The sequence below is a fragment of the Hyperolius riggenbachi genome, chromosome 10 (genome assembly GCF_040937935.1).
Source record: "Hyperolius riggenbachi isolate aHypRig1 chromosome 10, aHypRig1.pri, whole genome shotgun sequence".
Lineage (NCBI taxonomy): Eukaryota > Metazoa > Chordata > Amphibia > Anura > Hyperoliidae > Hyperolius > Hyperolius riggenbachi.
Window position 1 is genome coordinate 64,857,296 of NC_090655.1, and position 13,275 is coordinate 64,870,570.

At 45.9% G+C, this 13,275-nt stretch overlaps 1 protein-coding gene across 7 annotated transcripts in view; it reads left to right on the plus strand.

Annotated features, from left to right (window-relative positions):
* Positions 1-13,275, plus strand: part of HABP2 (hyaluronan binding protein 2) — a 211,766-nt gene that overhangs the window by 174,101 nt on the left and 24,390 nt on the right. For all 7 annotated transcript variants that reach the window (XM_068257889.1, XM_068257891.1, XM_068257893.1 and 4 more), the window contains 2 exons: positions 5,884-6,023; positions 10,522-10,691. In XM_068257889.1, the coding sequence (XP_068113990.1) occupies positions 5,884-6,023; positions 10,522-10,686 (305 nt within the window). In that variant the 3' untranslated portion in view covers positions 10,687-10,691. The remainder of the gene's footprint in view (positions 1-5,883; positions 6,024-10,521; positions 10,692-13,275) is intronic.

Genomic DNA, 13,275 nt, shown 5'->3' on the forward strand with positions numbered 1-13,275 from the left:
AGGCGGGGAGGGCAGCGGAGCCGGCGGGGACTTAGCGTCCTGCACGGACCCGACAGAGCTCTGAGCTATATAGCTCAGAGCTCTCTAAAGCATCTTTGTATTTGGGCTCCAAGGAGCCCCATTGGTCCTTAGCAGACCAATGGGGTTCCTTCAAATCAGAAGGAACCCCATTGGTCTGCTAAGGACCAATGGGGCTCCTTGGAGCCCAAATACAAAGATGCTTTCGAGAGCTCTGAGCTATAGCTCAGAGCTCTGTCGGGTCCTGCAGCACAGACGCGGAGGCGGCGGCGGCGGTGAGTGACGTCGGGTGCGGCGTAGTTACAATGTAACAAAGTTGTTACATTGTAATAACTTTGTTACATTGTAACTGATAGAACATTTCCGAGGATATTGCGTGGGATCATTTATTTAAAGGGACAGGTAAGTATTAATGGTTAATTAAGAATATTAAAGGACTTATTTCGTGGTTATGTTTTTTGTTAAATTAAAATACTTTTTCTATGTGTTTGTGTGTTTATTTACTTTTAACTCTTAAAGGAAATGGGTAAGGGGTACAAGTACCTCTATACTCATTTCTCCTGGGAGGGGGGGTGGGCATCTGGGGGACCCCGGACTCCCAGATTCCACCATGAACCCCCCACCCAGGAAATCGCGGCCTCCACCTCCACCGCCCATCGGAGGTGGAGAAGAGCCCCTTGTCCTTGGATTGGACAAGGGCTCAGAGGGGGAGGGGAAAGCTTGGCTGCCCCTCCCCTTCCGAGACCCCCCAATCCATGGACCATGCGGGCTGGTATAGTCAGGGTGCGGAGCCCCACGCGGCCGGTGCTCCGCATTCTGGCTATCCCAGCCTGCATGGGGGACAAGGGGTTAAAGAGGTCTGGGAGGGGGGACCCCACGTCGGTTTTTTTTAATATTTCCCACACTCAGAACGAAGTAAGTAAAACTCTTCCCACTTGGGGGAATCTATGAAAATAATACACTATTGTTACCTGTGCAAAAAAAACTGACATTTTCTGCATTTAAAAGACATTTTCGCCCTTGAAACTTAAAAATCGATTTTCTCAAAAACTATAAGGTCTTTTTGAAAAAAATTTTTTTCCTCTTATTCCCACTGTTCCCCTTAATATACCCTGGGAATTTGGTGTTCCTAAACTTTAAGCAGGCTTTGCTATTAACCGTTAAAGTCGGCGGGTTTTTAAATGTTTACATTTTTCCTTTGAAACTTTAACATCGATTTTCTCAAAAACTATAAGGTCTTTTTGAAAAAAAATTTTTTCCTCTTATTCCTCCTGATCTCCTTAATATATTCTCCAAATTTGAGGCTCTTAGCATTTAAGGGGGCTTTGCTATTAACCCTTAAAGTCGGCGGCTACCTAACATTGATACATGCGTCAACTTTTCCGCTTCGGGAGCATGACCATACGCATTAATTTCGTAATAACCGGTGCAATGCGAAAATTACGCGAAAAATTACGCTTACGCGAAATTTCGCGAAATCCTTCTTCATTACGATTATGTACTTACGGCCATAAACGTAATTACACTAATTACGCGAAATTTCACGAAATCGTAATTACTCCATTACGCTCATCTCTAGCTGTAGCTACTGCAAAAAACAAGGACCCCTGGTGGCAAAGGGTTGTGATTACACCACGGGATAAAGGTTTACAGTAATGAGATTTCTTCTTTACTGCACAAGAGTCACTGGTGAAAGGAGTTTCTCTCAGGTAATAGAGATAGATAGATAGATAGATAGATAGATAGATAGATAGATAGATAGATAGATAGATAGACAGGGCTGACCCTACCATGAAACATCCTGAATCACGTGATTTAGGGCAGCAGGCTATAGGGGGCAGCACCACAAGCATAAGATGTCTTACTGCCCAGGAGAGTGAGGACATTGGAACGAGAGAGGAAGAGGAGAAGTCAAGCCATAAGGGGAGTGCAGCGTCAGTGTGGTGAAAGAAAAGGAGGCGGTTTTGGTGTGCTACTAGAGAAGGAGCACAGAAAGCAGCAGGAGGCATTCAGGAAGAGGTGTGTTGAGGAAATGACCGCCAACCAGCACTGACAGGAGGTGACACAGACGCTTACAGCAAGACACAGGGGGGTGAGTAGTTAGTTGTGCCTGTCCTCTACTGGCCCAGGTGCCGCCGCTCTCTAAGATCTGACTGAGCATGTGTTTTACACAGAGCCGGATTAAGGCTAAATGGGGCCCTAAGCAAAGTAACTGATTTGGGCCCCCCATCATGTCGTAATAGAATCAGAAGATGCAGCTGCACAGCAACATGCCGCACACACCGGGGCAGCCGAGCTACTGGTTGCTATGGGCAACAGCCCGCTTTCCTCTGTGGGTGCACAATGCAGGGAATAGCAGCGGCAAAATGCAGAGTGAGAGATGAATGGCTGGGACATTTGCACTCAGGGGCTGGGGCACCCCTGTGAAGAGGGCGCCAGATATCACAGCAGCAGCACTTTCCCCCTGCATCTCCAGCCTGGCAATAGTAGAAAGCTCTGGACACCGCCAAACCGGAAGCCGTTCCCCAGACAGAATTACATAACCACCCCCACCACTGAACAACCGATTTCCTCCCAAACTAGACTGCCACCATGCAGCCTCCATCCCAGTGAATACGATAGTCCAGCAGAGAAGGCAGCCGCAGTGGGCGAGAATGACAGCACCAGATGACTCACATTCACCTATTGCGATCCAAGCAATAGAGGTCCCGTCATCCGGAGCCCATCTGTCTCCTCTAGAGTGCTGCTGCTCTGTTACTACTACTAATACTACTTCCTACTTCCTGTCTGATCTGAGAATCAGGAAGTTCAGAGCGAGCGGCAGCACTGTAGAAGAGACAGATGTGTTTCAGAAGACGGGATCTCTATCGCTTGGATCATGGATAGGTGAGTGAGCGTTTGCCATCTGCTGCTATCATTCTTGCTGCAGCTGTGGTTCTCTGTGGGAAGGGAGAGTGGAGTGGGCAGCGGCAGAGCGCACAGTAGCAGGAGGGGGACCTAGGAGGAGAGCCTGGCTCTGAAGACAATCAGCACGGCAATAAGACAAATAACATTTATATCGTGCTTTTCTCCTGGCGGACTCAAAGCGCCAGAGCTGCAGCCACTAGGACGCGCCCTATAGGCAGTAGCAGTGTTAGAGATACTTGCCTAAGGTCTCCTACTGAATAGGTGCTGGCTTACTGAACAGCCAGAGCCGAGATTTGAACCCTGGTCTCCTGTGTCAGAGGCAGAGCACCTAAAGGGACTCCGAGCAGTGCCTGTGGGTATGCCTTTAAGCATACCCACAACTAATTAATTACATCCTTACACCTACCAGCATGATGTTTGTAATTATATCCCCCGGGTCCCTATATTTCATTGCATTGTGCTGAATCGAGCTGCCGACTTTGGAGAAAAGTCGTCCTGTGGCCACGATTTCGCGGAAATAGCAAAAACTAAAAGGCATAGGGCGGCCGTTTACATATCATTGGAAAGAGGAGAAAGAGAGCTTTAAAATGATATGCATCTTTCCATAGTTACTGCACTGCTCAGAGTCCCTTTAACCATTATACCATCCAGCCACCGCTGACAGGATGGCGAGGGCTGGTTTATGTGCTGATGGGGCCCGTTTGACTCTGAATGGGGCCCCAAGCGACTGCTTTTGTTGCCTGGTCGGTAATCCGGCCCTGGTTGTGTGCAAGACCGTTCTGCATGCTACCACAGCTTGGGGCATTGGAGGGTCATGGTCAGCCACACACAGTGAGTGGACAGGGACGGGCAGCCAGGAGAATAGAAAGAGGGCCCAATCCAATTCAAGTTTTGTACTAGGAGATCATTTTTCATCTTCTGTTTAAAATAACTTTTCAGTACTTTGCAACTATTCTGAATATTTTCCAGGCTTTAAAGGGAAGGTTCAGGGACTATACGAAAAAAATAAAAATCCCCATCCACTTACCTGGAGCTTCCTCCAGCCCGTGGCAGGCAGGAGGTGCCCTCGGCGCCGCTCCGCAGGCTCCCGGTGGTCTCCGGTGGCGCGCCCGACCTGGCCAGGCCGGCGGCCAGGTCGGGCTCTTCTGCGCTCCAAGGCCCGGCACTTCTGCGTCCCACGCCGGCGCGCTGACGTCATCGGACGTCCTCCGGGCTGTACTGCGCAGGCGCAGAACTACTGCGCCTGCGCAGTACAGCCCGGAGGACGTCCGATGACGTCAGAGCGCTGGCGTGGGACGCAGAAGTGCCGGGCCTTAGAGCGCAGAAGAGCCCGACCTGGCCGCCGGCCTGGCCAGGTCGGGCGCGCCACCGGAGACCACCAGGAGCCTGCGGAGAGGCGCCGAGGGCACCTCCTGCCTGCCACGGGCTGGAGGAAGCCCCAGGTAAGTGGATGGGGATTTTTATTTTTTTCGGATAGTCCCTGAACCTTCCCTTTAAGGCTTTTTACTGATACGATGTGAAAATATAACCTAGGAGAAAAAGTGAATTGGATCAGGCTGAAAGTCAGAGGCTTAGCCAGGCAAGGGCAGGGATGCTGAGGCCCAGTGGCAGCATTTATCATGTCTTGTGGCCCTTGTGCTAATGAAGCTAGCTGCTAGTGGGTTACATGATCTGGCTGAGGTCTGAGTGAGTAACTGTCACCTCCCCACACATTAAGCAGTGAGTCGAGCTGCATGTTTTATGTGGGGTAGTTGCCAGGCTTCATATGTCGAGTTATTGCCACGCAGTGCAGGTGCAAGATTTTTATCTCAATTAATAACACAAACACTTTGCTCTTGCTCGAGGGACGTGTGTGTGTGTGTTATGAACAGGTTTGTGTGTACGTGCGTTAGGGACAGGTGTGTGTGTGCATGTGTGTGTGTTGGGGACAGGTGTGTGTGTGTGTGTGTGTGTGTGTGTGTGTGTGTGTGTGTGTGTGTGTGTGTGTGTGTGTGTGTGTGTGTGTGTGTGTTAGGGACAGGTTTGTGTGTGTGTGCTCGTGCATTAGGGACAGGTGTGTGTGTGTATGTGCACGTTAGGAACAGGTGTGTGTGTGTTTGTGCGTGCATTAGGGAGAAGTGTGTGCGTGCGTTAGGAACAGGTGTGTGTGTGTTTGTGCGTGCGTGCGTTAGGGAGTGGTGTGTGTGTGTTTGTGCGTGCATTAGGGAGGTGTGTGTGTGTGTGTGTGTGTGTAGCATCTTCACAATTCAGCAAAAGCTCTTGTACAAGTACAGTGTAACAGATGATTTGCACATGGCAGTAGAAACGATGCCGAAGTATTTTACAGCAATTTTATTTTTTCTTGATCTTAACCAGGGGTGCCGCTAAGCTTTTTGGGGTTCCAAGCAGCACGTCAGAGGCTCTCGACAAAGGTGTCCCCCTCTTCCCAAAATAGGTAGTGTGAGTAGGTAGCAACATGTGCACCCCCCGGCTTCCCCCGTAAATGTATCCAAGGTGTCCTTCCCAGTCAGTATAGGTAGCCACCCCCAGTAAAGATAGCAAAGGTGTCCCACCATTCCATCATTATACTGTATATATTACTCACGTCCTGCGTTTAAAGTGTGCTCTGTGGTCACTGCGCCACTCTCCCCTTCTTTCACGTTGCCGCTGACCCTGCTGTGGAGAGTTCCCAAGGGGCCCTTAGTTTGCCTAGGCCAGTGATGGCTAACCTTGGTACTCCAGCTGTGACAAAACTACAAATCCCATCATGCCTTTGCCTCCCTGAGTTATGCTTAGCGCTCTCAGAGTATTGCAATGCCTCATGGGACTTGTAGTTCCACCACAGCTGGAGTGCCAAGGTTAGCCATCACTGGCCTAGGCCAAGCAGTGGCACTGATTTTAAACCAATGTAGACCTTTTTTTCAGCCTGCTGTACTTGCAGAACCCTCAAACCTAGACTAATGTTCTGTCCTTCTGCAGGTTACTCCTCTAATCTGCTGGAGGCCTCGGTCCAGGTCATCCCAGAAATCAACTGTACAGATCCCGCATCTTATGGAAAATTTATTGACGGGAGTATGCTGTGTGCTGGAGTAAATGAGGGCGGGATCGATGCTTGTCAGGTCAGTCTTATTCTCCACTATAACTGCATCTCATTGGCTTTCCCTATAGAGGCAGAGAATTCTGTGTTGATGCAATAATATTCAAATGTATGCAGATTGAAAATGGGATCCCACCTTGGCTTCATTTGATTGGTCCATTTTCACGCTGCATACATTTCCACAATCTTGCATCAACTCAGAATTATTTGCATCTCATTGCCCATCCTTACAACTTCATTTTGTACCTGTAAAAACTGATCGGCAAAAATCAGAAACCACCAAGGCTTTAACATTGTTTCTCTAGAAAGCAAACTCAAATCTGTGAAATTAGATCTGTGATTAGCAGGACTCTGCGTCTGTATTATAATATTCTTTAGATGCTTAGTTGCAAGCATGTAGCAATAACCCAAAACCATATGGTATTAAACCATGCCTAAAGTGAGAGGAATACGGAGGCTGCCATATTTTTATTTCCTTCTAAAGCGGTATAAAGCCCTGATATAATATTCAATAAAAACATGTTTTCCTACTTTTATATATGCCATACAGTTATCATATTTTCATTTGTGCATAAGTATTATTATTCATTTAGAAATTACAAGTTCCCAAAAGTACAGTTTTTTGCTTTGAAAGCTGCTTTTGCATTTTATTCATAACTGGTTTTATTCGTGTTGTATTGAAGGCAGAAATGCTTTCAGTGTCTCTCTGTGTCCAGGAGCTTCTGCAGAGTCAGAGAATGTGTCACATTTCTTAAAGCGGAATATAACCCTGCATTTCAACTTTGCTCTAAAACATTATTTACAGTATATTATATGCAACCAGCATTTTTTTTTTACTAGACCAGCATTGGAAGGATTTCTGCAGACGCATCCGAAGCTGACATAGATACATTTTGTTTACATAAATGTATCTAAGTGTTGAATGTGACTCATCTCTCTGACTGAGAAGGAGTTGGAGGACAGCCAAAGAGTGTGTAACTTTTCTCAATAGATACATATAACTAAATAGAATGTAACAATCTGAACTCCTGCATATCTCTCCACGGAACTTTAAACCTCTGTGTTTAACCCTTCCAATGCTGGTCTAGTAAAAAAAAAATGCTTTTTGCATATAATATGCTGTAAATAATGTTTTAGAGCAAAGTTGAAATGCAGGGTTATATTCCGCTTTAACTTGATACAATTAACTAAGTAAACTTAAGATAACATTATCTCAACTTCAGGTGGTCCAGATTTCTCTGCACTGAACTTTGAAGTCCTGTGTTTAACTAACTAAATGCTGTTCTAGTAAAAAAAAAAAAATGGTGGTAGTATATAATATGCTGTAAATAATTTTTTTAGAGCAAAGAAGAAATTCTGGGTTTCATTCCGCTTTAACTGCTTGCCGACCGCATCACGCCAATGGGCGTGGCCGCGGCGGCAGCCCCAGGACCAGCTAACGCCGATTGGCGTAAAGTCCTGGGGAAGCAGTTTGCAGGAGATCGCGCGCAGGCTGCGCGTGCATATCCTGCCTCGTGGGCAGAGCGGAGCTCCGCCTTCAGTCTCCGAGCGGCGATCGCCGCTCGGAAGACTGTTACACGGCGAAACCACCGTGTGTTTACTTGTACAGCGCTGCGATCAGCAGCAGCGCTGTACTGGGGACAGCCGTGTGACACGGCTGTCCTCCTGGGAGACAAGAAAGCAATCGGCTCTCATAGGCAGAAGCCTATGACAGCTGATTGCCGTGATTGGCCGGTTGGGGGGAGGGAGGGGATTTGGGGAAAAAACAAAAAAAGGAAGAAATATTAGAAAAAAAGCAAATAAATATTTATTTTAAAAAAAATAAACACAGGGGGGGGGGGGCGATCAGACCCTACCAACAGAGAGCTCAGTTGGTGGGGAGAAAAGGAGGGGGGGAATCACTTGTGTGCAGAGTTGTACGGCCCTGCAGCTTGGCCTTAAAGCTGCAGTGGCCAATTAAGCAGGATTTTGCCTGGTCACTAGGGGGGGTTTAACACCATGGTCTTCAAGAGGTTAAAGGGGTTCTGTGGAGGCTTAAAAAAAACAAACAAAAGTGACACTTACTTTGGGCTTCTATCGCCCCCTGCAGCTGTCATGTCTTGCGCTGTCCTTCTACAAGCCTCGTTTTCCCGCCGCCGGTCTGGTCTAATTATTCGTTTAACAAGGCGAATAATGCTCATTCCCGCTCGCGTCTCTGGCAGCTTACTGCGCAGACGCAGTACAAGGTTTTCCCATACTGCACCTGCGCAGTAAGCCCCCAATGACGTGCGCGAGCGAGCAGGCGCCATCTACTTAGATGAATAATTAGGCCGGCGGCGGGGAACGGAGGATCGGAGGAGGACGGCGCGGGACATGACAGCTGCATGGGGCCGATAGAAGCCCCAGGTAAGTGTCCATTTTTCTTTAAGGCTTCACAGAAACCTCTTTAAACAATGCCAGTTCCATGACTTTCCTGCTGATGATTCTGGCATCCGTAGTATCTGAGTCATACACCTGAAACAAGCAATTGACTAATCCATTTAGATTTCAGTCAGAGCACCTGATGTGCATGCTTGTTCAGGGTGTACGACTAAAATTATTAGAGGCAAGGATAAGCAGGACTGCCAGGCAATCTGCATTGTTTAAAAGGAGATACATATGTTAGCCTCCATATCCCCTCTCACTTCAGGTGTGTGGATGCTGCATGGTGTGTATGGGTGTTTCACTGACGGTTTAAAAGGAATATAGTCACATCTATATTTTGTGTTTCGCTCATTTATTAGTTTTTGGTGCGCAAAAGACTCCAAACCACCCCCCCCCATGTGACTTTTGTTAATGTGTGTAATCTGTGTACAATGTGTGGGCAGTTAATGGTCTGATGATTGATCTGGTGGCCATGAATAAGTGTATGGCCACCTTAGCAGTCACTAAATATCCTATTAACAGCAACCACAGAGCTGCTGTGATCATAGTAGACACTGTCTGCTCTCAACCCTTTAATATTTTCATCTGTGAAAAAAAAAAGTTGCATCTATATTAGTCTGTAAAGTTCCTGTGCTGGAGTGACCACAGGAGGTAAAGGCCAACTGAAGCGAGTGGGAGATGGAGGCTGCCATATTTAAGCAATACTAGTTGCCTGGCATCCTGCTGATTCTCTGCCGCTAATATTTTAGCCATAGACCCCAATCAAGCATTGCAGCAGATCTGGTGTTTGACAAGATCAGCCACATGCTTGTTTCTGGTGTTATTCAGACACCACTGCAGCCAAACAGATCACCAGGGCTGTCAGGCAACTGGTATTGTTTTAAGAGGAAATAAATATGGAAGCCTCCATATCCCTCTCGTTACAGTTGTCCTGCAAGCACAAGGCTAATCATAATGGGCACTGTCTGCCCTCAACCCTTTTCTTAAAAAAACATCGATATTAGTTGGTGTGTAAGATGTCCTTTGCTTGTTTCATTATTATTTTCCCACAAAAGCTGTTCAACACAGGAAGTGCTGACACACCTTTTTTGAGTGATCACAGGCGTTAAAGGATACCTGAAGTGACATGTGACAGGATGAGATAGACATGTGTATTTACAGTGCCTAGCACACAGATAACTAGGCTGTGTTCCTTTTTTTCTTTCTAAGCCTGAAAGAGTTAAATATCAGGTATGTAAGTGTCTGACTCAGTCAGGAAGTGACTACAGTGTGAACCTCACTGATAGGAAATTCCCCTTTTTATTGCTTTCTTGCTCTCAGAAGCCATTTTCTGCTAGGAAAATGTTTTATAGATGGAATGTCATATCAGTGAGGGTCACACTGTAGTCACTTCCTGTCTGAGTCAGCCACTTACATACCTGATATTTAACTCTTTCAGACAGAGAAAGGAAAAAAGGAACACAGCATAGTTATTTGTGTGCTTTGCACTGTACATACCCATGTCTATCTCATCATGTCACTTCAGATATCCTTTAAAGTCCCCTTTTTCATTTAGCAATTAAGCGATCGACTATATTGGGCAACAACCGTGTGGTCAAATAAAAGTCGATCAACTAGTGGCTCACACACTGCAAGATCCTATGTAATTCTCCTTCACTCCATACCTCATTGGGATCTGTGTTGATCAAATTCTTGTGAACGCTAGCCGATTCCTGCGCTATAGACTGATATTTTTTCATCCTGCTCAATCAAATAAATTGATCGATTCAAACAGACATCGGCTAATTTCCATTAATAGAGCAGAATGGCAAATAATCTATTCTCCCTGGATCCAATAAAATTATTGAAATGAATTGTCGAACGAACAGGAAATCAAGTAATGTATGGGTGCCTTTATGGCGTTTTACACATATCCAATCTTGGTTGGCTAATTTTACCACTTCCAGTTCAGTAAAGAATCTGTGATAATTTAAGAATGTAAATGAGAGTGAAGAAACTAAATTGCTTATTTTGTACAGAATTCATTTATAAACGATTTTCTTCATCCAGATTTATTCAGTAAATAGTACTCCTCTTGGAGTCTCTGTACATCTGATTTCCTTTCTTGATGATTGTAGGGTGACTCTGGTGGGCCGCTGGCCTGTGACAGGAATGGAACGACTCAGGTGGCGGGCGTGGTCAGCTGGGGAGATAAGTGCGGAGTAAAGAACAAGCCAGGGGTCTACGCTCACGTCTACAGATTCATCCCATGGATAGAGAAGACCATCAGAGCCAATCCCTAGACCAGGTATGGTGAGCACAGCACCACTGATAATAACATGGCACATCATCACTCTCTCTTATGGGCACACAGACATCTAGACTGCACTGTCCCAGCAATTTTAACTGACAGAAGGACACAAATTTATTAGTAGTGATGAGCACAAATTTCACAGATTTGTAATTTCGCATTGTAATTCGCAATACTAATGCAAAATTTAAAAAAAAAATCGTAATTAAATTAGTTTGCAAAATTATGGTTCCTTATGTTTACAATTTTACATAATTTTGTGGCGGCTTTCGTAGTTAATAGCAAAGCCGCCCTACATACTATCATCACCAGTATTCCTATGTTCAGTCAGGTCCATAAATAAATATTGGGACATCAACACAATTCTAACATTTTTGGCTCCATACACAACCACAATGGATCTGAAATGAAAGGAACAAGATGTGCTTAAACTGCAGACTGTCAGCTTTAATTTGAGGGTATTTACATCCAAATCAGGAGAATGGTGTAGGAATTACAGTTTGCATATGTGCCTCCCACTTGTTAAAGAAAATATGTGCTGAAAAAGAAAAACCCTCAAGGGAATACTTACCTTGGGAGGAGGAAGCTTCTAGATCCTAACAAGGCTTCCCCCTCCTCCGGTGTCCAGGCAATCCAGCGATGCGGCAAATATTTACCTACTGCGATCCTGCGCAGGTGCACTAGCGGCACTTCATTCGGGTTAAGGCCGAAATAGCCGGACCCTATTGTATCCGCCGAGTCCTTTGCACCTGTGCAGTAGAGCGGAAACGATCTGGTTCGGCTATTTCCGCCTTACCCGAACGAAGAGTCGCTAGTGCGCCTGCGCAGGATCGTGGTAGGTAAATATTACTCGCACAGGCGCACCCTTGTCAGCCTTTGTCGGGGGACTCTCGGGTGAGCCAGCGCTGGATTCCCCCAAGCTACGGAGGAGGGGAAAGCCTCATTAGGACCCTGAGGCTTCCCCTCCTAAGGTAAGTATCCCCCAGAGGTTTTTTCTTTCCAGTACAGAGTCTCTTTAAAGGGACCCTGAGCAGTGCCGGAAAGGGACACCGCCTTTGTCCCTTCTTTCCAATCAGTGGGGAGGGAAGGGATGCAGACAGAGAGCTTGACATAAAGGAGGCGGGGGGAGCGGCAAGAATGACAGTGTAGATGTAAACAGTCGGCTAGCAATGTCGCTAGCACGGCTGTGTGATTTATGGGGGACAGCAGAGCGCAGGGGGGGGGGGGCCTGGGGGAAACCGTATAGAAACAGAGGCTGGGCATTATGTGTAGACCCAGCCTCTGTGTGCTAATAGGATTCTTGAAACCCACCTCGGGTTCTCGTTTAAGGAGGAACCCTAGTGAGCTGCTGTGGTACAGGTGCCCTGGTGCGGTCGCAACCTCTGCATCCCTTATTGCTACATCACTGCTCATGTTCTTAGAGAGATTAATAATTAAGTGAACATGCTCTACCTATGCTCTGTGCAGAATGTGTAAACAGGTAGTCCCCGGTTAACGAACGAGATACGGACTGTAGATTCGTTCTTAACCTGAATCTGTTCTTAAAGGGGCACTATGCACATATTTTACATTTTACAATATTTTGCCAAACAAACAAATAAGAAGTATATTTTTTCCCAGAGTAAAATGAGCTATAAATTACTTTTCTCCTATGTTGCTGTCACCTACACAGTAGGTAGTAGAAATCTGAAAGAAGTGACAGGTTTTGGACTAGTCCATCTCTTCATCGGGGGGGGGGGGGGGGGGGGATTCTCAGGGACTTGTATATTTTCAAAAGCAATTAGTAAATGGCAGTTGCTCTGTCCAACTGCCAAAAAACTGTAGCGAGCAGGGAAGCTGGCCAGCATCATTGTTTAAAACCTTTTTAGGGAATATCTTTATAAAGAATAAATGCCTTGCTGAGAATCCCCTATGAAGAGATAGACTAGTCCAAAACCTGTTGCTTCTGTCAGATTTCTACTACCTACTGTAAGTGACAGCAACATAGGAGAAAAGTAATTTATGGCTCATTTTACTCTGAAAAAAAGTACTTCTTATTTGTTGGTTTGCACATATTTTACATTTTACAATTTTTTGCCGTAGTGCCCCTTTAAGTCAGAACATTGTACCATCTCTGTCCCCTGTACCATTCTCTGCCCTCTGTACCTGTTTATACAAGTTTAAAAGCCATTTTTTCTTGTAGGTTTTGCGAAAAATCGATTTTAAAAAAACATTTTTACTTGTTCCCATGGAAAGAGACAATCCATGCCGTTCGTATCGGCGGGTCATTTGTAAGTCGGGCGTTCGTAAGTCGGGGACTACCTTTAAATGTAAAGATACCACATGCATGTACTAAAGCATAAATTGTAACAGTGTATAGATAAGTGTATAGCGCATGTGTGCTACCGGAATGTGGAAAATGAGTTTACAAAGCATACATAAATGTACAGTGAAGGGATAAGTATTCAAATCATGGGGAAGTGTACAGGGTGGGAAATGGGTGTACAGCTGGTGTGTTGTGTATGGGGGTGGCTAAGTGTACAGTGTACAGTGCATGTGTTTTACAGCACGTTAGATTGCAGACCATGTGTATATGCAGACC